The sequence below is a fragment of the Staurois parvus genome, unplaced genomic scaffold, assembly GCF_062004578.1.
Source record: "Staurois parvus isolate SC_StPar_1 unplaced genomic scaffold, SC_StPar_1.0 ptg000337l, whole genome shotgun sequence".
Lineage (NCBI taxonomy): Eukaryota > Metazoa > Chordata > Amphibia > Anura > Ranidae > Staurois > Staurois parvus.
The window spans coordinates 407392-433386 of NW_028318133.1; the positions used below are offsets into that span (position 1 = coordinate 407392).

General features: G+C 45.8%; 1 protein-coding gene across 1 annotated transcript in view; it reads left to right on the forward strand.

Annotated features, from left to right (window-relative positions):
• The first annotated feature begins 1176 nt into the window (after nucleotides 1-1176).
• Nucleotides 1177-25995, forward strand: part of RBMX2 (RNA binding motif protein X-linked 2) — a 30510-nt gene continuing 5691 nt past the window's right edge. The window contains exons 1-4 of the mRNA XM_089684131.1: nucleotides 1177-1302; nucleotides 3311-3426; nucleotides 7198-7249; nucleotides 9791-9920. Coding sequence (XP_089540257.1) covers nucleotides 1298-1302; nucleotides 3311-3426; nucleotides 7198-7249; nucleotides 9791-9920 — 303 coding nt within the window. The 5' untranslated portion in view covers nucleotides 1177-1297. The remainder of the gene's footprint in view (nucleotides 1303-3310; nucleotides 3427-7197; nucleotides 7250-9790; nucleotides 9921-25995) is intronic.

Consider the following 25995-nt stretch of genomic DNA (forward strand, 5'->3'; position numbering starts at 1 on the left):
GGGGAGGGGTCTCTATATTAGTAGATCTGATGACGGGGTCTCTCTAATGGTAGATCTGGGGGAGGGGTCTCTTTATTAGTAGATCTGGGGGTGTGGTCTCTTTATTAGTAGATCTGGGGGAGGGGTCTCTTTATTAGTGGATTTGGGGGTGGGGTCTCTTTATTAGTAGGTCTGGGGGAGGGGTCTCTATATTAGTAGATCTGATGGCGGGGTCTCTCTAATGGTAGATCTGGGGGAGGGGTCTCTTTATTAGTATATCTGGGGGAGGGGTCTCTTTATTAGCAGATCTGGGGGTGTGGTCTCTTTATTAGTAGATCTGGGGGAGGGGTCTCTTTATTAGTAGATCTGGGGGAGGGGTCTCTTTATTAGTGGATTTGGGGGTGGGGTCTCTTTATTAGTAGGTCTGGGGGAGGGGTCTCTATATTAGTAGATCTGAAGGCGGGGTCTCTCTAATGGTAGATCTGGGGGAGGGGTCTCTTTATTACTAGATCTGGGGGAGGGGTCTCTTTATTAGTAGATCTGGGGGAGGGGTCTCTTTATTAGTAGATCTGGGGGAGGGATCTCTTTATTAGTAGATCTGGGGGCGGGGTCTCTTTATTAGTAGATCTGGGGGAGGGATCTCTTTATTAGTAGATCTGGGGGCGGGGTCTATTTATTAGTAGCTCTGGAGGCAGTGTCTCATTATTAGATTTGGGGGCGTGGTCTCATTATTAGTAGATCTGGGGGCGGGGTCTTTCTAATGGTAGATCAGGGACGGGGGTCTCATTATTAGTAGATCTGAAGGTGGGGTCTCATTATTATATCTGGGGGCGGGAGCTCATTATATCTGGGGCGGGGTCTCTTTAATATAGATCTAGGGGCGGGGTCTCTTTCATTTACTATCTGGGGGCGGGGTCGCTTTCAGTTACTATCTGGGGGCGGGGTCGGTTTCAGTTTCTATCTGGGGGGGGGGGGGGGGGGGGGCTGTGGCAGGACGAGATCTCAGCTTCTTCTCACATACTAAACAGATAAGGACTGCAGTAAGCACACGTGACCTCGTCCAGTCCCCTTCACTCCATTGGCCGGCGCTCTCTCTGACACAGATCAATGAAGATGCCGCATTCACCATGCTGTCTAAGTCCCGCCCTCTACCTTCCTCTTTCGCTAACGTCACACCCTCGATCACTTTGGAGACCCGCCCCTCACGTCCTACTCCCCACGAGGAGGGGCGGGGACGTAAAGCGAGGTCCTGGTCACATGCTCTGTACGTCATCACCTTGCGGCCACAACACAGAGAGGCGCAGACTGGGCGACTGAAATGAAGTAAGTGACCCCATAAATCTGCTAAATGTGTGACTGTGTCCGGGGGGGGGGGGGTCACCCAGAGAAGTGAGCACCGGGCTCCTCTGTGTACAACAGAGCCGGTCATGGCTGCTGGGAGATGAATGTTCACCTGAGTCTGTCTCCTCAGCCTGGATACATTGTGGAGGCCATCTGAGCTGTCTGCTGTGCTGCCCTACCAGCTGCTTAACTACATTCTATCTTCCGGCCCCTGAGTACGCGCCGCCTCCCCATCCCTGAGTATGCGCCGCGCTCCGTCTCCCCGCCCCTGAGTACGCACCGCCTCCCCACCCGAGTTCGCACCGCGCTCCGTCTCCCCACCCCTGAGTACGCACCGCGCTCCGTCTCCCCGCCCCTGAGTACGCGCCGCCTCCCCATCCCTGAGTACGCGCCGTCTCCCCACCCCTGAGTACGCACCGCGCTCCGTCTCCCCGCCCCTGAGTACGCGCCGCCTCCCCATCCCTGAGTACGCGCCGCCTCCCCATCCCTGAGTACGCGCCGCCTCCCCATCCCTGAGTACGCGCCGCGCTCCGTCTCCCCGCCCCTGAGTACGCACCGCGCTCCGTCTCCCCGCCCCTGAGTACGCGCCGCCTCCCCATCCCTGAGTACGCGCTGCGCTCCGTTTCCCCACCCCTGAGTACGCACCGTGCTCCGTCTCCCCGCCCCTGAGTACGCACCGCCTCCCCACCCGAGTACGCACCGCGCTCCGTCTCCCCATCCCTGAGTACGCACCGCGCTCCGTCTCCCCGCCCCTGAGTACGTACCGCCTCCCCACCCGAGTACGCGCCGCGCTCCGTCTCCCCGCCCCTGAGTACGCGCCGCGCTCCGTCTCCCCGCCCCTGAGTACGCGCCGCGCTCCGTCTCCCCGCCCCTGAGTACGCGCCGCGCTCCGTCTCCCCGCCCCTGAGTACGCGCCGCGCTCCGTCTCCCCGCCCCTGAGTACGTGCCGCGCTCCGTCTCCCCGCCCCTGAGTACGCACCGCCTCCCCACCCCTGAGTACGCGCCGCGCTCCGTCTCCCCGCCCCTGAGTACGCGCCGCGCTCCGCCTCCCCGCCCCTGAGTACGCACCGCCTCCCCGCCCCTGAGTACGCGCCGCGCTCCGTCTCCCCGCCCCTGAGTACGCGCCGCGCTCCGTCTCCCCGCCCCTGAGTACGCGCCGCGCTCCGTCTCCCCGCCCCTGAGTACGCGCCGCACTCCGTCTCCCCGCCCCTGAGTACGCGCCGCGTTTCGTCTCCCCGCCCCTGAGTACGCACCGCCTCCCCGCCCCTGAGTACGCGCCGCGCACCGCCTCCCCGCCCCTGAGTACGCGCCGCGCACCGTCTCCCTGCCCCTGAGTATGCGCCACGCTTCGTCTCCCCGCCCCTGAGTACACACCGTGCTCCTCCTCCCCGCCCCTGAGTACGCGCTCCGCCTCCCCGCCCCTGAGTATGCACCGTCTCCCCGCCCCTGAGTACGCGCCGCACTCCGTCTCCCCGCCCCTGAGTACGCGCCGCGCTCCGTCTCCCCGCCCCTGAGTACGCGTCGCGCACCGTCTCCCCGCCCCTGAGTACGCGCCGCGCTTCGTCTCCCCGCCCCTGAGTACACACCGCGCTCCTCCTCCCCGCCCCTGAGTACGCGCTCCGCCTCCCCGCCCCTAAGTATGCACCGTCTCCCCACCCCTGAGTACGCGTCGCGCTCCGTCTCCCCGCCCCTGGGTACGCGTCGCACTCCGTCTCCCCGCCCCTGAGTACGCGTCGCGCTCCGTCTCCCCGCCCCTGAGTACGCGCCGCGCTCCGTCTCCCCGCCCCTGAGTACATGACCAGCTTCTCCTCTCCCTACCGCCGGCTTTCAGTGGCTGCAGGAGGAAAATGTTTATTATACTATTCCAAAATACAAAAGTGAAATTCTGAACCATTTCATAGCTCTGTCTCCCAGCTCCTGAGTACACTTTACACTCGGTCTCCCATCTATAGTGACTGTGTTCATTAACCCCTCGTCTCCAATTTTGTAGTCCATTAACAAAAGTGAAGCTGATTAATGAACTGAATGATCGGGAGGCTCGGCTCGGTGTGAAGGATTCCGTGTCATGGCATCAAGACTACAGAGACAGCGCCTGGATATTCATGGGTGAGTCACGGGACAGATGATGCATGTGTCAGCCTTTATGTCCGGGATAAATGTTTGACAACCCCTGTCAGGCTTTTACTGCTACTTGCGGCTCTGCTAGAGAGATCTCCCCTCACTTCCTCCCGCCCTACTGACAGCAGTGTCCCCAGACAGAAAGTGAGTTGAAATCTGCAAGAGGGACACAGAAATAAAAAGCTAATAGAAATCTAACCTTCCATCACTCTAAGAATAAAATGAATAAATATAAACTATATATATATATATATATATATCCCGCAGTATTGGGCCGCCGGCCTTTCCACGCACATGACCTTTAATGGCCCCCCAGTCTTAGTCCGTAGGGTTCAATATTGAGTTGGCCCCGCCCTTTGCAGCTATAACAGCTTCAACTCTTCTGAGAAGGCCGTCCACAAGGTTTAGGAGGGTGTCTATGGGAAGGTTGGACCATTCTTCCAGAAGCACATTTGTCAGGTCAGGCACTGATGTCGGGGGAGGAGGCCTGGCTCACAGTCTCCGCTCTAATTCATCCCAAAGGTGTTCTATGGGGTTGAGGTCAGGACTCTGTGCAGGCCAGTCAAGTTCCTCCACCCCAAACTGGCTCCTCCATGTCTTTATGGACCTTGCTTTGTGCACTGGTGCGCAGTCATGTTGCAACAGGAAGGGGCCATCCCCAAACTCCTCCCACAAAGTTGGGAGCATAAAATTGTCTAAAATGTCGCCTTAAGAGTTCCCTTCACTGGAACTAGGGGGCCAAGTCCAACCCCTGCAAAAACAACGCCACACCATAATCCCCCCTCCACCAAACTTTACACTTGGCACAATGCAGTCAGGCAAGTACCGTTCTCCTGGCAACCACCAAACCCAGACATGTCCATCGGATTGCCAGACAGAGAAGCGTGATTGGTCACTCCAGAGAGCAGGGCTCCCCTGCTCTAGAGTCCAGTGGCGGCGTGCTTTACACCACGGCATCCGACACTTTGCATTGCACTTGGTGATGTAAGGCTTTGATGCAGCTGCTCGGCCATGGAAACCCATTCCATGGAGCTCTCTACACACTGTTGTTGGGCTCATCTGAAGGCCACACCAAGTTTGGAGCTATTGACTCTGCAGACAGTTGGCGACTTCTGCGCACTGTGCGCTTCAGCATGCGCTGACCCCGCCCTGTCATGTGACGTGGCCTACCACTTGGTGGCTGAGTTGCTGTTGTTCCCAGTTGCTTCCACTTTGTTATAATCCCACTAACAGTTGAGCGTGGAATATTTAGTAGCCAGGAAATGTCACGGATGGACTTATTGCCCAGGTGACCACCTATCACGGGACCACGCTTGGAGTCACTGAGCTCCTGAGAGCGACCCATTCTTTCACCAATGTTTGTAGAAGCAGTCTGCATGCCTAGGGGCTTGATTGTATACACCTGTGTCCATGGAGGGGGTTGGAACACCCTAATCTAACAATTTGGAGGGCGGGGCCAATACAATATAGTATATATTTATTTATTCCTCTCTGGGGAAACCATTGTAACTGGGACAGGAAGTGAGGGAAAATCTACAACAGGGATAGATAAATAAACCACTGATGGAGTTCTAGCCTTTCATTAATCTATTCCTGTCTGGAGAAACCTACTGGAACAGGAAGCAGTGTGAGGTCTCATTCATACTTGCGGTTTGTAGGGCGGTAAAACCCCTGGTTTTCCTGCCGCTCAATCCCTCCCTCCTGCAGAGGCAGCATACAGTGCCGTACACATGCCACGGCTGCGATACTTGCTGTCTGTTCCGAACTTGAGCTCCCAGATGCTTTTTTTTTTTTTTTTTTTCTTCTTTAACCCCTTCTGTGATCACATGGTGAATATCCTTTCATAGGGAATGAGCAGAAGGAAGAAGAGACCCTGTCCCTGCCATCAGGGCAAAGTGGTATAGTCTGTATAAATCCCCCCCACCTCCGATCACCTTATTTTCACCTTCCCTGCTGCTCCTCCCCCACTGCTTGTTCCTCTTTCACAACCCTTCTGTATTAACCCCTGCCCTTGGTGAAAAATGTGTTTGAACGAATAAATTAAAGTGACTAAAATAAATGGGGAAAAAAAAGCGTTGGCTGATAGAGCTTAGAGGGAACAGTGAGGTTATATGACGGTGATCAAGCACTGCATTTTGGGATATCTTCCCCCCCTCCCCCCCCAATACCCAGAGGGGTCCGAACAAAACATTCCAGCCTGGCAGCGGCATCCTTGCTCTGAGTAACATAGAAACCGACGCCATCTTGGGTCATGGAACCTGCAGCTACAGTGCCCTCGTTTTTGTTTTTAATCAAACTTCATCATACTGATAGAGAGGTGGCAAAATTCTAATCAGAGTCATCAGCAGAGCTCTGAGGAAAGCATCCTGAATAGTTGTCCATGCCCTCAGATGACCCAAGTAGAAGGGGCAGAGGAGGAGTGCTATAAAGGGGGTATAAGGCAAGAGGGCCTCTTTAACCGCCTCCCGCCTGCCATTTAAGGAAATGACGGGCGCAAGGCGGTTTTCTCGTTCTGGGAGGACGTTATATGACATCCTCCCACTCTAGCCATGCACGCATGACTCCAGGAGCGCGCAGCGCAACGATTGGTGATGCGCTGTGTCCAAGGGATCACTGATCAATGGAAAGAGCTGAAGATGTTGGCTCGGTCATGTGATCAGCTGTGTCCAATCGCAGCGGATCTCGTGTAAATAAGGAAATGCCGGTTATCTGCATTTCTCTCCTCTCGAGCTGTCATGCTGACAGAGGAGAGGAGAGCCGGTAATCGGCTTTCCGCTGAGGGGACATGTACACTGATCATCAGAGCACTGATGATCAGTGTAGCCCCAGCAGTGCCAGCTGTCAGTGCCCATCAATGCCAGCTGTCAGTGCTCATCAATGCCACCTGCCAATGCCCATCAGTGCCACATATCAGTGCCTACCAGTGCACATCAATGCCACATATCAGTACCCATCTGACCTGCCTTTCAGTGCCACCTATCAGTGCCGCCTAACAGTGCCAGTCAGTGCCGCCTATCAGTGCTGCCTTTCAGTGCCCATCAGTGATGCCTGTCAATGCCCATCAGTGCCCATAAGTGCAGCCTATCAGTAGCCATCCCTGCAGCCTCATTAGCGCACATCAGTGAAGGAGAAAAATCACTTATTTACAAAATTGTATAACAAAAACTAAGAAAAAAAACGTGTATTTTTTTCAAAAATTTCAGTTGTTTTTGGTTTGTTTAGCAAAAAATTAAAAACCCCGAGGTGATTAAATACCACCAAAATAAAGCTCTATCTGTCACAAAAAATGATAAAAATTTCATATGGGTACAGTGTTGCATGACCGCGCAATTGTCATTCAAAGTGTGACAGAGCTGAAAGCTGGAAACTGGCCTGGGCAGGAAGGGGGTATAAGTGTTCCGGACTGGAAATGGTTAAACCTTTTACTTCCAGGGCTGCTTTTGCATTTTTAGCACATGTTTAACCCCTTGACGCCGAAGGGGGTATAAGTGCCTGGTAGGCGAGGGGTTAAAGTGGTAGTAAACTGTTTTTTGTTTTTTTTTTACTTGTACCTACAGGTAAGACATGGCTTCACATAATGTGCCATGTATACTAGCACATTATAGCATTGCCTTGGCGAGGAAAAGTTCTTTTTTTTTTTTTTTTTCTTTTCTAATTACAAGGTTTAGTACCACTTCAATGTAGTTCTAAGAAGTGATGTTTGTCCTTTTTTTTTTATAAAGCTGTCAGTTTTATATTTTGTTTTTTTTTTTCCTGTAGGAGGGCTGCCTTATGAGTTGACTGAAGGGGACATTATTTGTGTCTTTTCACAGTAAGTTTTATTCCTCTGGCCGCTACATTGTTTTTCTGTATTTCTACAATATAGTAAATTACCTGGGACTTCCTCAAAAGTAGTACTTATTGCCAAATTCTGATCTTTGCTTCATCGTCATCCAGAAATTAGTTTATAACCAAAAATTATAATTTTTAAACTTTTTTTTCTACATTTTTATTTTTTTTTATATTATTATTTGTTTTTTTGTTTTTTTACATACTGTCACCCTAGCAGTACAGTGTCACCATGGTGACACTGTACTACTTGTGGGGGGTGATAAAGATTTTTTTTTTTTTTACACTGATTGCTTTTACACCCATAAAGGCTGTAAAAGCAATCATTTCTCCTCTCTGGCTACATTCCTGCAGCCATTGAGAAATACTGAGTGAGCTGTGATTGGTCACAGCTTGTCACATGGTACAAGGTTGTTGTGAATGGACCTGTACCATGTGACCTCTGTGATCATTCACAGATTTCACACGTAGTAAGCAATGATGTCAGAAGTGACATCTTGCTTACTACTCTGCATGTGATCACTGATTGGCCAATCAGTGATCACGTGATCGGGACCTCGCACAGAGGTCCTGTACGACCGGAGGAGACAGCGGGCACCGGGTCGCGGTGCTGCACACTCCCAGGGAGCGCGCACAAGCAGGGGGCGGGGAGGCCTTTTATAAATGGCCACCCGCCCCTGCACTGCCACCGTCCGGCCGTTTATATACAATGGCCGGACGGGAGGTGGTTAATGTTTCCGCTGTCAGCGGGGTTCCCCACTGACAGCTGAATGTAAAAACAATTTCCGGCAATTAAAACATTTAAAAAAAAATTGCATGGGGTTCCCCCCCATACGTACCAAGCCCTTTGGATCTGGTATGGATTTTGAGGGGAACCCCCGTGCCAAAACGTTTTAAAAAAAATGGAGTTGAGGTCTCCCCCCAAAACCTTTACCAGACCCTTATTCGAGCATGCAGCCTGGCAGGTCCGGAAAGGGGTTGGGATCAATACCCAGCCACATCCCCTCAACATTGGTGGTGTTTTGGGCCCCCCCCCCCCCCCCAAAGCATCCTGTCCCCATGTTGATGGGGACAGGGGCCTTTTCCCTACAACCATGGCTGGCGGTTGTGGGGGATCTGCGGGTTGGGCTTATCGGAATCTGGAAGCCCCCTTTAACAAGGGGGCCCCCTGGATCCTGCACCCCATGTGAATGAGTATGGGGTACATGGTACCACTACTCATTCACAAGAAAAAAAAGTGCAGTGTAAAAAATGACAGGAGACAGTCTTTGACAAGTCCTTTATTAAAAACAAAACGACAAAAAGCCACCCCGAAATAGATCCAACATCAATCACGATGTCCTCCAGCAATGCCGGCCCCAAAAAACGCTTCACTCTCAACGCTGGCTCTCAGCCGTCTGATAGCTGCACCGGCCTGACAGTTCTTAAATATTATCCTGACCTGTGGTCAGGTGCATTGCTTTGGCCAACCACAATGCACTGTCAGGGCACAGTGCATTCTGGGGCGCGGCAGGCGAACATCCCGCCAAAAGCCCTTACCATTCGTGTGCTTGCCAAACACACAAACGGCCGGTGTTCGAGTCGAACTTACGCTCACCTCGAACATCAAGCCCAACATTAGTCTTTTAACCACCTCCCGTTCAGCCGTTGTAAATAAACGGCCGGACGGTGGCAGTGCAGGGTCGGGTGGCCGTTTATAAACGGCCTCCCCACACCCTGCTTGTGCGTGCTCCCTGGGGGCGCGCAGCACCGTGATCCGGTGCCCGCTGTGTCCTCCGGACACAGTGGAACACCGATCGTCGGACGGGGACCTCTGTACGAGGTCCCGATCGTATGATCACTGATTGGCCAATCAGTGATCACATGCAGAGTAGTTAGCAAGATGTCACTTCTGATTCATAAGGGGAAGATTGCCCACAGAGGAGCAAGTTATGTGTTACCCCCACTAATAGGGGAGATGTTTTTCTGACCTGTGTCCACATACAGGTCCATGTGAGAAGGTGAGGGTCCACCTGGACTTCTATGTTCACTGTGGTGATTCACGTACATTGAGGACTTGCAGCCCTGGGATTCTGGGTGCAGTCACCAGTAGATGTCCCACTCTTTTTTGAAATTCTGAAGAATTCGTTTTTCATCTTTTTTTTTTTTTTTTTTTTTTGTGGACCCTAGTCACGTTTGAGTTTGTCTTGAGCTTTGTTTTTACTAATATTGTTTGTTGATAGCAGCGCAACACATTTTTATTTCATTGATTTCGTTTTTTTATGAGAACACACATAACACGTGTGTGCAGCCGCTCATTATTCAGCACATTGGCAGAGCACAATTCCTTTTTTTTTTTTTTTTTATCAGTTCCAATTTTCTGTCACACAATATTAGTGGAAAGGTTTCCGAAAAGCAAAATTTCTGTAAAAAATGTCTTAAAAAAGTTAAATTAGGACGCATAAACACAATGGGGTTAATTTACATAAAAAAAAATAGGGCTGTTTCATCGCTCTGCTAACTTTTTTTTTTTTTTTCTTTGTAGATATGGTGAAGTGGTGAATATTAACTTGGTGCGTGACAAGCAGTCTGGGCGCTCTCGCGGATTCTGCTTTCTGTGTTATGAGGATCAGAGAAGTACAGTGCTGGCTGTAGATAATCTGAACGGCATCAAGGTGAGACACTGACATCTGACTAATGGCGGTAGAAGGAAGTGGGGAAAAAATGCGGAAGGCTTTCTTGGTCACTGCATATTAGGCCCCATGTACACGGGACACTTCTAAACGATGGAAGTGAGTGCTGGAAAAGGTAGGCTAAAAAAAAGTCTGTTTAGCCGCGTTTATGCGCATTTGTGTTTAAAAGCGTTTGTTAAAGATAAGCACAGGAGAACCTCCCAAATGCCCAGAATGCACTGAAAAGTGGTAAATTATTAACTATTTCAGACTGTTTCAGAGGAATACAGAGAGTAGAAGCAGAGACAGCAGTATGTGTTGAGATTAGCTTAGGTGTGAGTTGCTCATTAACATTACTTTTGTTTCCAAGGGTGGAAAAGGTGTCTGGTGGAGGGAGTCATTAAGGCCACCTGGCAGGGGGTCTTCATGAGGAATTTGAGGTGTGAATGGTCATTAACATGTCTTTTGTTTCCAAGGGTGGGGGAGGTCTGAGGTGTGAATGGTCATTAACAAATCTTTTGTTTCCAATACTGGGAGAGGTCTGAGGTGTGAATGGTCATTAACAAATCTTTTGTTTCCAAGGGTGGGAGAGGTCTGAGGTGTGAATGGTCATTAACATATCTTTTGTTTCCAAGGGTCGGAGAGGTCTGAGAAGTGAATTGGTCATTAACATATCTTTTGTTTCCAAGGGCAGGAGAGGTCTGAGGAATGAATTGGTCATTAACATATCTTTTGTTTCCAATACTGGGATAGGTCTGAGGCGTGAATGGTCATTACCATATCTTTTGTTTCCAAGGGTGGGAGAGGTCTGAGGAGTGAATTGGTCATTACCATATCTTTTGTTTCCAAGGGTGGGAGAGGTCTGAGGTGTGAATGGTCATTAACATATCTTTTGTTTCCAAGGGTGGGATAGGTCTGAGGAGTGAATTGGTCATTAACATATCTTTTGTTTCCAAGGGTGGGAGAGGTCTGAGGTGTGAATGGTCATTAACATATCTTTTGTTTCCAAGGGTGGGAGAGGTCTGAGGTGTGAATGGTCATTAACATATCTTTTGTTTCCAAGGGTGAGAGAGGTCTGAGGTGTGAATGGTCATTAACAAATCTTTTGTTTCCAAGGGTGGGAGAGGTCTGAGGTGTGAATGGTCATTAACATATCTTTTGTTTCCAAGGGTCGGAGAGGTCTGAGAAGTGAATTGGTCATTAACATATCTTTTGTTTCCAAGGGCAGGAGAGGTCTGAGGAATGAATTGGTCATTAACATATCTTTTGTTTCCAATACTGGGATAGGTCTGAGGCGTGAATGGTCATTACCATATCTTTTGTTTCCAAGGGTGGGAGAGGTCTGAGGTGTGAATGGTCATTAACATATCTTTTGTTTCCAAGGGTGGGAGAGGTCTGAGGAGTGAATTGGTCATTAACATATCTTTTTTTTCCAAGGGTGGGAGAGGTCTGAGGTGTGAACGGTCATTAACATATCTTTTGTTTCCAAGGGTGGGAGAGGTCTGAGGTGTGAATGGTCATTAACATATCTTTTGTTTCCAAGGGTGGGATAGGTCTGAGGAGTGAATTGGTCATTAACATATCTTTTGTTTCCAAGGGTGGGGGAGGTCTGAGGTGTGAATGGTCATTAACATATCTTTTGTTTCCAAGGGGGAGAGAGGTTTGAGGTGTGAATGGTCATTAACATATCTTTTGTTTCCAAGGGTGGGATAGGTCTGAGGAGTGAATTGGTCATTAACATATCTTTTGTTTCCAAGGGTGGGGGAGGTCTGAGGTGTGAATGGTCATTAACATATCTTTTGTTTCCAAGGGTGGGAGAGGTCTGAGGTGTGAATGGTCATTAACATATCTTTTGTTTCCAAGGGTGGGAGAGGTCTGAGGTGTGAATGGTCATTAACATATCTTTTGTTTTCAAGGGTGAGAGAGGTCTGAGGTGTGAATGGTCATTAACATATCTTTTGCTTCCAAGGGCGAGAGAGGTCTGAGGTGTGAATGGTTATTAACATATCTTTTGTTTCCAAGGGTGAGAGAGGTCTGAGGTGTGAATGGTCATTAACATATCTTTTGCTTCCAAGGGCGGGAGAGGTGTGAATTGGTCATTACAATGTGTGACCAGCTTGATAGGAACATCCTGTGTTCAGTGTTTTGTCCATTTGAGTACCTTGAAACCGCTTTGTAGGCATTTTTCATGATGAAAAAAGGCTCTGGACAACATCGAGAACTGGAAGAGTTAAAAAAAAAAAATTTCAACCGCTTATGAACGCGCTTTGCCGTGTTAAGCCACATTTACAAGCGCTTTGCGTTTGAAACGCTGATAGAATCGACTGCTGAACGCAAGTTTTCTGGGTTCAAAAAAAGGACTGTAGCCTGTAAAGGACTGTGAATGACGATGTGTACATGGACACATAGGAAAACATTAGGGAGAGTTCAGGGGCTGCTGAGAAAAAACGCTGAACTTGAGTTTATCAACTGACAGTGGCAACTTATCAAACCTGCATGAGCAAATTCCTAACAGGTCACAATATACAGCAATAGTATCCTATTTTTGGAACTGTTTCACCTTTTTATCATTAAGGCCTCATGTACACTGCAGCTGCTAAACTGACATTCAGGAGCTTTTCTGCGTTGTTTTTTTTTTTTATTTCAGCAGCCCCTGAACTCTCCCTAATGTTTTCCTATGCGCCCGTGTACACATCTTCGTTTACAGGCAGTTGAGTTTACAGTCGTTTTTTTTTAACGCACCTTGCGCTCAGGAGTAGATTTTGCCGGCATTTCAAACGCAGTGAACCGCGTTTATAAGCATTTGCGTTTAGAAGCGTTTTTTTTTTTTAACTGTTCCATGTCCAGATGCTGTCCAGAGCTTTTTTTCATCATCAGAATTGCATGCAAAGCGTTTTCCATGTATTTAAATGGACCCGCCACACCAGCGCAGTCAGTTCCAGGTTTCACGTGAAGGAAAAAATGGTAGAACGCGCCGCATTATGTTCATGATGGGATCCATAGTGAATACAACCAGAAAAGACAGGTCATCTCAACACATACTGCGCTCTCTGCTCCTCTCAAAATGTCTGAAATAGTTAAATATTTACTATTTTTTCAGTGCATTCTGGGCATTTGGGAAGGTCTCCTGAGGTTATCTTTTAAAAATGCTTCTAAACGCAAACGCGCATAAATGCCACTAAACTGACGTTTTTTAACCTGCGTTTTCCAGCAGTCAGTTTCCATCGTTCTGAAGAGTTTTCCAAACGCCCCGTGTACATGAGCCCTAAGAATACATCCTTGAGCTCGAGTCAGACTTTGCATGGGCTGAGATGATGTCATCGGTCTGATGAAGAGAGGAGGAAGCATTTCTTTCGTCTTCTCTTTCCTTGTAATCAGACTGTACTTTGTACCAAATTACAAAGGTGCAGAGGGGGTGATCTGTGTCAGACATTTGTGAACACCAAGAACTACCCAGGCTCCAGGATTTACATGATCGTGCCCCATATAGGGTCTGGGATTATAAATCCCATTTCAGTTTTTGCAGATGACACCAAGCTGTGCCGTGGAATAACGTCCTTACAGGATGTCTCCAACTTACAAGCCGACCTCAATGCTCTGTGTAATTGGGGGACTATGGGGCCAATGAGGGTTAATGTTGATAAATGTAAGGTTCTGCACTTGGGGGCTAAGAATACGCATGCATCATACATACTAGGGGGGGTACAACTGGGGGAATCAATGGTGGAGAAGGATTTGGGGGGTCAATGGTGAAGGATTTGGGGGGTCAATGGTGGAGAAGGAAATGGGGGAATCAATGATGGAGAAGGATCTGGGGGTTCCGGTAGATCACAACTTAATAATGGCAAGCAATGCCAAGCTGCGGGTTCTAAAGGTATAGATTCCAGAGAGAGAGATATCATCCCCCCCCCCCCCCCCCCCGGGTACAAATCATTAGTAATACTTCATCTGGAATATGCAGTTTAGTTTTGCGGCACCAATTCACAAAAAGAACATTGGGGAACTGGAGAAAGTACAGAAAAGGGCAACCAAACTGATAGAGGCATGGAGGAGATCAGCTATGAGGAAAGATTAGAGGAACTGAATTTATTCTGTGCTGAGAAGAGATTAAGGGGGGATATGATCTCCATGTATAATACATAAGGGGGGATATGATCACCATGTATAATACATAAGGGGGGATATGATCTCCATGTATAATACATAAGGGGGGATATGATCTCCATGTATAATACATAAGGGGGGATATGATCTCCATGTATAATACATAAGGGGGATATGATCTCCATGTATAATACATAAGGGGGGGGGATATGATCCCCATGTATAATACATAAGGGGGGATATGATCTCCATGTATAATACATAAGGGGGGATATGATCTCCATGTATAATACATAAGGGGGGATATGATCTCCATGTATAATACATAAGGGGGGGGGGATATGATCCCCATGTATAATACATAAGGGGGGGATATGATCTCCATGTATAATACATAAGGGGGGATATGATCTCCATGTATAATACATAAGGGGGGATATGATCTCCATGTATAATACATAAGGGGGGGATATGATCTCCATGTATAATACATAAGGGGGGGGGATATGATCTCCATGTTTAATACATAAGGGGGGATATGATCTCCATGTATAATACATAAGGGGGGATATGATCTCCATGTATAATACATAAGGGGGGGGGGGATATGATCTCCATGTATAATACATAAGGGGGGTATGATCTCCATGTATAATACATAAGGGGGGATATGATCTCCATGTATAATACATAAGGGGGGATATGATCTCCATGTATAATACATAAGGGGGGATATGATCTCCATGTATAATACATAAGGGGGGGGGGGATATGATCTCCATGTATAATACATAAGGGGGGTATGATCTCCATGTATAATACATAAGGGGGGATATGATCTCCATGTATAATACATAAGGGGGGATATGATCTCCATGTATAATACATAAGGGGGGATATGATCTCCATGTATAATACATAAGGGGGATATGATCTCCATGTATAATACATAAGGGGGGGGCTATGATCACCATGTATAATACATAAGGGGGATATGATCACCATGTATAATACATAAGGGGGGGGGGGGGATATGATCTCCATGTATAATACATAAGGGGGGGGGGGGCTATGATCACCATGTACAATACATAAGGGGGATATGATCTCCATGTATAATACATAAGGGGGGGCTATGATCACCATGTACAATACATAAGGGGGGATATGATCTCCATGTATAATACATAAGGGGGGATATGATCACCATGTATAATACATAGGGGGGATATATGATCTCCATGTATAATACATAAGGGGGGATATGATCTCCATGTATAATACATAAGGGGGGATATGATCTCCATGTATAATACATAAGGGGGGATATGATCTCCATGTATAATACATAAGGGGGGATATGATCTCCATGTATAATACATAAGGGGGGATATGATCTCCATGTATAATACATAAGGGGGGATATGATCTCCATGTATAATACATAAGGGGGGATATGATCACCATGTATAATACATAAGGGGGGATATGATCTCCATGTATAATACATAAGGGGGGATATGATCTCCATGTATAATACATAAGGGGGGATATGATCTCCATGTATAATACATAAGGGGGGATATGATCTCCATGTATAATACATAAGGGGGGATATGATCTCCATGTATAATACATAAGGGGGGATATGATCTCCATGTATAATACATAAGGGGGGGGATATGATCTCCATGTATAATACATAAGGGGGGGATATGAAACCGCTTTGTAGGCATTTTTCATGATGAAAAAAGGCTCTGGACAACATTGAGAACTGGAAGAGTTAAAAAAAAAAATTTCAACCGCTTATGAACGCGCTTTGCCGTGTTAAGCCACATTTACAAGCGCTTTGCGTTTGAAACGCTGATAGAATCGACTGCTGAACGCAAGTTTTCTGGGTTCAAAAAAAGCACTGTAGCCTGTAAAGGACTGTAAATGACGATGTGTACATGGACACATAGGAAAACATTAGGGAGAGTTCAGGGGCTGCTGAGAAAAACCGCTGAACTTGAGTTTATCAACTGACAGTGGCAACTTATCAAACCTGCATGAGCAAATTCCTAACAGGTCACAATATACAGCAATAGTATCCTATTTTTGGAAATGTTTCACCTTTTTATCATTAAGGCCTCATGTACACTGCAGCTGCTAAACTGACATTCAGGAGCTTTTCTGCGTTTTTTTTTTTATTTCGGCAGCCCCTGAACTCTCCCTAATGTTTTCCTATGTGCCCGTGTACACATCTTCGTTTACAGGCAGTTGAGTTTACAGTCGTTTTTTTTTTTAACGCACCTTGCGCTCAGGAGTAGATTTTGCCGGCATTTCAAACGCAGTGAACCGCGTTTATAAGCATTTGCGTTTAGAAGCATTTTTTTTTTTAACTGTTCCATGTCCAGATGCTGTCCAGAGCTTTTTTTCATCATCAGAATTGCATGCAAAGCGTTTTCCATGTATTTAAATGGACCCGCCACACCAGCGCAGTCAGTTCCAGGTTTCACGTGAAGGAAAAAATGGTAGAACGCGCCGCATTATGCTCATGATGGGATCCATAGTGAATACAACCAGAAAAGACAGGTCATCTCAACACATACTGCGCTCTCTGCTCCTCTCAAAATGTCTGAAATAGTTAAATATTTACTATTTTTTCAGTGCATTCTGGGCATTTGGGAAGGTCTCCTGAGGTTATCTTTTAAAAATGCTTCTAAACGCAAACGCGCATAAATGCCACTAAACTGACGTTTTTTAACCTGCGTTTTCCAGCAGTCAGTTTCCATCGTTCTGAAGAGTTTCCCAAACGCCCCGTGTACATGAGCCCTAAGAATACATCCTTGAGCTCGAGTCAGACTTTGCATGGGCTGAGATGATGTCATCGGTCTGATGAAGAGAGGAGGAAGCATTTCTTTCGTCTTCTCTTTCCTTGTAATCAGACTGTACTTTGTACCAAATTACAAAGGTGCAGAGGGGGTGATCTGTGTCAGACATTTGTGAACACCAAGAACTACCCAGGCTCCAGGATTTACATGATCGTGCCCCATATGCCCCATATAGGGTCTGGGATTATAAATCCCATTTCAGTTTTTGCAGATGACACCAAGCTGTGCCGTGGAATAACGTCCTTACAGGATGTCTCCAACTTACAAGCCGACCTCAATGCTCTGTGTAATTGGGGGACTATGGGGCCAATGAGGGTTAATGTTGATAAATGTAAGGTTCTGCACTTGGGGGCTAAGAATACGCATGCATCATACATACTAGGGGGGGTACAACTGGGGGAATCAATGGTGGAGAAGGATTTGGGGGGTCAATGGTGGAGAAGGATTTGGGGGGTCAATGGTGGAGAAGGAAATGGGGGAATCAATGGTGGAAAAGGATCTGGGGGTTCTGGTAGATCACAACTTAATAATGGCAAGCAATGCCAAGCTGCGGGTTCTAAAGGTATAGATTCCAGAGAGAGAGATATCATCCCCCCCCCCCCCCCCCCCGGGTACAAATCATTAGTAATACTTCATCTGGAATATGCAGTTTAGTTTTGCGGCACCAATTCACAAAAAGAACATTGGGGAACTGGAGAAAGTACAGAGAAGGGCAACCAAACTAATACGAGGCATGGAGGAGATCAGCTATGAGGAAAGATTAGAGGAACTGAATTTATTCTCTACTGAGAAGAGGAGATTAAGGGGGGATATGATCTCCATGTATAATACATAAGGGGGGATATGATCTCCATGTATAATACATAAGGGGGGATATGATCACCATGTATAATACATAAGGGGGGATGTGATCTCCATGTATAATACATAAGGGGGATATGATCTCCATGTATAATACATAAGGGGGGATATGATCTCCATGTATAATACATAAGGGGGGATATGATCTCCATGTATAATACATAAGGGGGGATATGATCTCCATGTATAATACATAAGGGGGATATGATCTCCATGTATAATACATAAGGGGGGATATGATCTCCATGTATAATACATAAGGGGGGATATGATCTCCATGTATAATACATAAGGGGGATATGATCTCCATGTATAATACATAAGGGGGGATATGATCTCCATGTATAATACATAAGGGGGGATATGATCTCCATGTATAATACATAAGGGGGGATATGATCTCCATGTATAATACATAAGGGGGATATGATCTCCATGTATAATACATAAGGGGGGATATGATCTCCATGTATAATACATAAGGGGGGATATGATCTCCATGTATAATACATAAGGGGGATATGATCTCCATGTATAATACATAAGGGGGGATATGATCTCCATGTATAACACATAAGGGGGGATATGATCACCATGTATAATACAGAAGGGGGGATATGATCTCCATGTATAATACATAAGGGGGTATATGATCTCCATGTATAATACATAAGGGGGATATGATCTCCATGTACAGTCATGGCCGAAATTGTTGGCACCCTTGATATTTCTCCAGGAAATCATGTATTTCTCACGAAACGTATTGCATTAACACATGTTTTGCTATACACATGTTTATTCCCTTTGTGTGTATTGGGACAAAACAAAAAAAGGGAGGAAAGAAAGCAAATTCGACATAATGTCACACAAACCTCCAAAAATGGGCTGGACAAAAGTATTGGCACCCTTTCACAACTGCGGATAAATAAGAATGTTACAAGCATGTGATGCTCCTGTAAACTCACCTGGGGCAAGTAACAGGTGTGGGCAATATAGAAATCACACCTGAAAGCAGATAAAAAGGAGAGACGTTCACTTAACCTTTGCATTGTGTGTCTGTCTGTGCCACACTAAGCATGGACAACAGAAAGAGGAGACGAGAACTGTCTGAGGACCTGAGAACCAAAATTGTGGCAAAATATCAACAATCTCAAGGTTACAAGTCCATCTCCAGAGAACTAGATTTGCCTTTGTCCACAGTGCGCAACATTATCAAGAAGTTTGCAACCCATGGCACTGTAGCTAATCTCCCTGGTCGTGGACGGATGAGGAAAATTGATGAAAGATTGCAACGCAGAATAGTCCGGATGGTGGATAAGCAGCCCCAAACATGTTCCAAAGACATTCAAGCTGTCCTGCAGGCTCAGGGAGCATCAGTGTCAGCGCGAACTATCCGTCGACATTTAAATGAAATGAAACGCTATGGCAGGAGACCCAGGAGGACCCCACTGCTGACACAGAGACATAAAAAAGCAAGACTACAGTTTGCCAAAATGTACTTGAGTAAGCCAAAAGCCTTCTGGGAAAACGTCTTGTGGACAGATGAGACCAAGATAGAGCTTTTCGGTAAAGCACATCATTCTACTGTTTACCGAAAACGGAATGAGGCCTACAAAGAACAAAACACAGTACCTACGGTAAAATATGGTGGAGGTTCAATGATGTTTTGGGGTTGTTTTGCTGCCTCTGGCACTGGGTGCCTTGACTGTGTGCAAGGCATCATGAAATCTGAGGATTACCAAAGGATTTTGGGTCGCACTGTAGGGCCCAGTGTCAGAAAGCTGGGTTTGCGTCCAAGATCCTGGGTCTTCCAGCAGGACAATGACCCCAAACATACGTCAAAAAGCACTCAGAAATGGATGGCAAAGAAGCGCTGGAGAGTTCTGAAGTGGCCAGCAATGAGCCCAGATCTAAATCCCATTGAACACCTGTGGAGAGATCTTAAAATTGCTGTTGGGAAAAGGTGTCCTTCCAATAAGAGAGACCTGGAGCTGTTTGCAAAGGAAGAGTGGTCCAAAATTCCGGGTGAGAGGTGTCAGAAGCTTATTGATGGTTATAGGAAGCGACTGATTTCAGTTATGTTTTCCAAAGGGTGTGCAACCAAATATTAAGTTAAGGGTGCCAATACTTTTGTCCAGCCCATTTTTGGGGTTTTGTGTGACATTATGTCATATTTGCTTTTCTGCCTCTGTTTTATATTTGTTCCAATACATACAAAGGGAATAAACATGTGTATAGCAAAACATGTGTTAATGCAATACCTTTTTTGTGTGAAATACTTGATTTTCAGGAAAAATATCAAGGGTGCCAACAATTTCGGCCATGACTGTATAATACATAAGGGGGGATATGATCTCCATGTATAATACATAAGGGGGATATGATCTCCATGTATAATACATAAGGGGGATATGATCTCCATGTATAATACATAAGGGGGATATGATCAGCATGTATAATACATAAGGGGGGATATGATCTCCATGTATAATACATAAGGGGGGATATGATCTCCATGTATAATACATAAGGGGGGGATATGAAACCGCTTTGTAGGCATTTTTCATGATGAAAAAAGGCTCTGGACAACATCGAGAACTGGAAGAGTTAACAAAAAAAATTTCAACCGCTTATGAACGCGCTTTGCCGTGTTAAGCCACATTTACAAGCGCTTTGCGTTTGAAACGCTGATAGAATCGACTGCTGAACGCAAGTTTTCTGGGTTCAAAAAAAGGACTGTAGCCTGTAAAGGACTGTAAATGACGATGTGTACATGGACACATAGGAAAACATTAGGGAGAGTTCAGGGGCTGCTGAGAAAAACCGCTGAACTTGAGTTTATCAACTGACAGTGGCAACTTATCAAACCTGCATGAGCAAATTCCTAACAGGTCACAATATACAGCAATAGTATCCTATTTTTGGAAATGTTTCACCTTTTTATCATTAAGGCCCCATGTACACTGCAGCTGCTAAACTGACATTCAGGAGCTTTTCTGCGTTGTTTTTTTTTTTTATTTCAGCAGCCCCTGAACTCTCCCTAATGTTTTCCTATGCGTCCGTGTACACATCGTCATTTACAGGCAGTTGAGTTTACAGTCGTCTTTTTTTTTTAACGCACCTTGCGCTCAGGAGTAGATTTTGCCGGCGTTTCAAATGCCAAATGCTTGTAAACGCAGTGAACCGCGTTTAGAAGCGTTTGCGTTTAGAAACGTTCTGTTCCATGTCCAGATGCTGTCCGGAGCCTTTTTTCATCATCAGAGATGCATGCAAAGTGTTTTCCATGTATTCAAATGGACCCGGCACACCAGCGCAGTCAGTTCCAGGTTTGGCGTGAAGGAAACAATGGTAGAACGCGCCGCATTATGCTCATGATGGGATCCATAGTGAATACAACCAGAAAAGACCGGTAATCTCAACACATACTGATCTCTCTGCTCCTCTCAAAATGTCTGAAATAGTTAAATATTTACTATTTTTTCAGTGCATTCTGGGCATTTGGGAAGGTCTCCTGAGGTTATCTTTTAAAAATGCTTCTAAACGCAAACGCGCATAAACGCCACTAAACTGACGTTTTTTAACCTGCGTTTTCCAGCAGTCAGTTTCCATCGTTCTGAAGAGTTTCCCAAACGCCCCGTGTACATGAGCCCTAAGAATACATCCTTGAGCTCGAGTCAGACTTTGCATGGGCTGAGATGATGTCATCGGTCTGATGAAGAGAGGAGGAAGCATTTCTTTCGTCTTCTCTTTCCTTGTAATCAGACTGTACTTTGTACCAAATTACAAAGGTGCAGAGGGGGTGATCTGTGTCAGACATTTGTGAACACCAAGAACTACCCAGGCTCCAGGATTTACATGATCGTGCCCCATATAGGGTCTGGGATTATAAATCCCATTTCAGTTTTTGCAGATGACACCAAGCTGTGCCGTGGAATAACGTCCTTACAGGATGTCTCCAACTTACAAGCCGACCTCAATGCTCTGTGTAATTGGGGGACTATGGGGCCAATGAGGGTTAATGTTGATAAATGTAAGGTTCTGCACTTGGGGGCTAAGAATACGCATGCATCATACATACTAGGGGGGGTACAACTGGGAGAATCAATGGTGGAGAAGGATCTGGGGGAATCAATGGTGGAGAAGGAAATGGGGGAATCAATGATGGAGAAGGATCTGGGGGTTTTGGTAGATCACAACTTAATAATGGCAAGCAATGCCAAGCTGCGGGTTCTAAAGGTATAGATTCCAGAGAGAGAGAAATCATCCCCCCCCCCCCCCCCCGGGTACAAATCATTAGTAATACCTCATATGGAATATGCAGTTTAGTTTTGGGCACCAATTCACAAAAAGAACATTGGGGAACTGGAGAAAGTACAGAAAAGGGCAACCAAACTGATAGAGGCATGGAGGAGATCAGCTATGAGGAAAGATTAGAGGAACTGAATTTATTCTGTGCTGAGAAGAGATTAAGGGGGGATATGATCTCCATGTATAATACATAAGGGGGGATATGATCTCCATGTATAATACATAAGGGGGGATATGATCTCCATGTATAATACATAAGGGGGATATGATCTCCATGTATAATACATAAGGGGGGGGGGGGATATGATCCCCATGTATAATACATAAGGGGGGATATGATCTCCATGTATAATACATAAGGGGGGATATGATCTCCATGTATAATACATAAGGGGGATATGATCTCCATGTATAATACATAAGGGGGGGGGGGGGGGATATGATCCCCATGTATAATACATAAGGGGGGATATGATCCCCATGTATAATACATAAGGGGGGATATGATCTCCATGTATAATACATAAGGGGGATATGATCTCCATGTATAATACATAAGGGGGGGGGGGATATGATCCCCATGTATAATACATAAGGGGGGATATGATCTCCATGTATAATACATAAGGGGGGATATGATCTCCATGTATAATACATAAGGGGGGATATGATCTCCATGTATAATACATAAGGGGGATATGATCTCCATGTATAATACATAAGGGGGGGGGGGGATATGATCCCCATGTATAATACATAAGGGGGGATATGATCTCCATGTATAATACATAAGGGGGGATATGATCTCCATGTATAATACATAAGGGGGATATGATCTCCATGTATAATACATAAGGGGGGGGGGATATGATCCCCATGTATAATACATAAGGGGGGATATGATCCCCATGTATAATACATAAGGGGGGATATGATCTCCATGTATAATACATAAGGGGGATATGATCTCCATGTATAATACATAAGGGGGGGGGATATGATCCCCATGTATAATACATAAGGGGGGATATGATCTCCATGTATAATACATAAGGGGGGATATGATCTCCATGTATAATACATAAGGGGGGATATGATCTCCATGTATAATACATAAGGGGGGATATGATCTCCATGTATAATACATAAGGGGGGGGATATGATCTCCATGTTTAATACATAAGGGGGGATATGATCTCCATGTATAATACATAAGGGGGGATATGATCTCCATGTATAATACATAAGGGGGGGGGATATGATCTCCATGTATAATACATAAGGGGGGTATGATCTCCATGTATAATACATAAGGGGGGATATGATCTCCATGTATAATACATAAGGGGGGTATGATCTCCATGTATAATACATAAGGGGGGATATGATCTCCATGTATAATACATAAGGGGGATATGATCTCCATGTATAATACATAAGGGGGGGGCTATGATCACCATGTATAATACATAAGGGGGATATGATCACCATGTATAATACATAAGGGGGGGGGGATATGATCTCCATGTATAATACATAAGGGGGGGGGCTATGATCACCATGTACAATACATAAGGGGGATATGATCTCCATGTATAATACATAAGGGGGGGCTATGATCACCATGTATAATACATAAGGAAGGATATGATCTCCATGTATAATACATAAGGGGGGGGATATGATCTCCATGTATAATACATAAGGAAGGATATGATCTCCATGTATAATACATAAGGGGGGGGATATGATCTCCATGTATAATACATAAGGGGGGATATGATCTCCATGTATAATACATAAGGGGGGATATGATCTCCATGTATAATACATAAGGGGGGATATGATCACCATGTATAATACATAAGGGGGGGGGGATATGATCTCCATGTATAATACATAAGAGGGGATATGATCTCCATGTATAATACATAAGGGGGGGATATGATCACCATGTATAATACATAAGGGGGGGATATGATCTCCATGTATAATACATAAGGGGGGGATATGATCTCCATGTATAATACATAAGGGGGATATGATCTCCATGTATAATACATAAGGGGGGATATGATCTCCATGTATAATACATAAGGGGGGATATGATCACCATGTATAATACATAAGGGGGGATATGATCACCATGTATAATACATAAGGGGGATATGATCTCCATGTATAATACATAAGGGGGGGATATGATCACCATGTATAATACATCAGTGGTCCATATAGTGAACTCGGTGTAGAGTTATTCCCCCTGAGGTCATCACAGAGGACAAGGGGGCACTCTTTACGTCTGGAGGAAAAGAAATGTAATCTCCAAACATGGAAAGGTTTCTTCACAGTGAGAGCTGTGAAAATGTGAAACAGAATTCCTCAAGAGTTGGTTGGGCCAGCTCAGTGGATTGCTGTAGGAAAGTCCTGGATTATTTCTTAGATACACAGAATATAACTGGATACTAACATTTATAGGTAAAGTTGATCCAGGGAATATCCATTCGCCTTTTGGGGGATCAGGAAGGATTTTTTTCCCCTGCAGGAGCAAATTGGATCATGCTTTGCTGGGTTTTTTTTGCCTTCCTTTGGATCAACTGTGGGTGTAGAATTATACATTTTTTTTTTCTTTTCTTATGGTTGAACTGGATGCACTTTTGTCTTTTTCAGCCAGACTAACTATGTAACTATGTATCCTCTCTGAGCCAACATTTTGGTCCAAGAAGTAGATGGTGAAAAGACATGGCTCTGTCCTTCTGAAGAGAGAGTCAGATGAAGGCATTGTAAGGGGTGTACTGTGATCTCAGTATCTCTGAGGGGTAATAAAAAGTGTTCCGCTGACACAATACAATACAACTACAGCTTGTTTTACAAATACTATAGCTGCTAACTCGTACAAATTGGGTACTTACCAGCACCTGGGATCCCGCACTGTCTTTCCGTAGGCGGTTCTTCTTAGCGCTGCGGGCCCACCATCTTGGATATGAGAGCTAGTTGTGGCTTCTTGGTGAACCAGTCAACTCTCCATAGCAAGAATGGTCGAGGATGTGGGGTAAAGGAACTTATCCTCGTTGGATTGCAGAAGTGGGAGCAGGTACCAGTAAAAATCGGACCCCCCCCCCCCCCCCAAAAAAAAAAACCCCATAACGCCCTTTTCACGCGTGCTGTCCGTTTTTTAAATGGACCTGATCGGACCCTCTAGTCTGCTGTATGGAGTGATGCATGTGAACTGACTTGTGCCTGTTTACACCTGCCTACCTCCAATCTGATCTGGCAAAAACAAACAGAAGGGTATCTGTGCCCCCCCATCTAGCCAGATCGGATTGGAGGGCAGTCAGGTGTAAACGGAAAGCCGGTCCGTTTACATCAGACTACCCATAGAGCAGAGCGGGCTGTGTCCATGTCTGCATGAGCGGAGTGATCAATGACCTGTCATCCGGCCGCTCCGCTCAGCAGGGGATCAGTGGACAGATCCTCGCTGAGAAAAAATGGATCCAGCCTTGGAAAAGGAGCTTAACCTCCCTAGCGGTCTGATTATGTCCCTATTTCTGTGCTCAAAGCGGTACATTTTTTTTGCATGGAAATATGTATTTTTTTTATTATAGGCCTGTAATTTTTAGGTATAACTCACTGAAATCTGTCCGAACAAGAGTCTAGTAAACATCCCGGGTAGGATAAAACTTGAAACACGAAATCATAAATTATAATTTAATAAATAATCATAAAAAATAATAATAAAATAAGAAATATAATGCAATAATAAAATCAAACCAAAAACACTGAAATTTGAAATAGAGCGCCAAGTTCGCACATCACTGAGCAAAGTCGCAGAATCGTTTTCAGTGTCTGATGAGGAATTTCCCCCACGAATCATTCTCACTCAATTCTGCAAGTGGTTCTGATTTACTATCGCTGTTCTCTAGCCGGTCTAA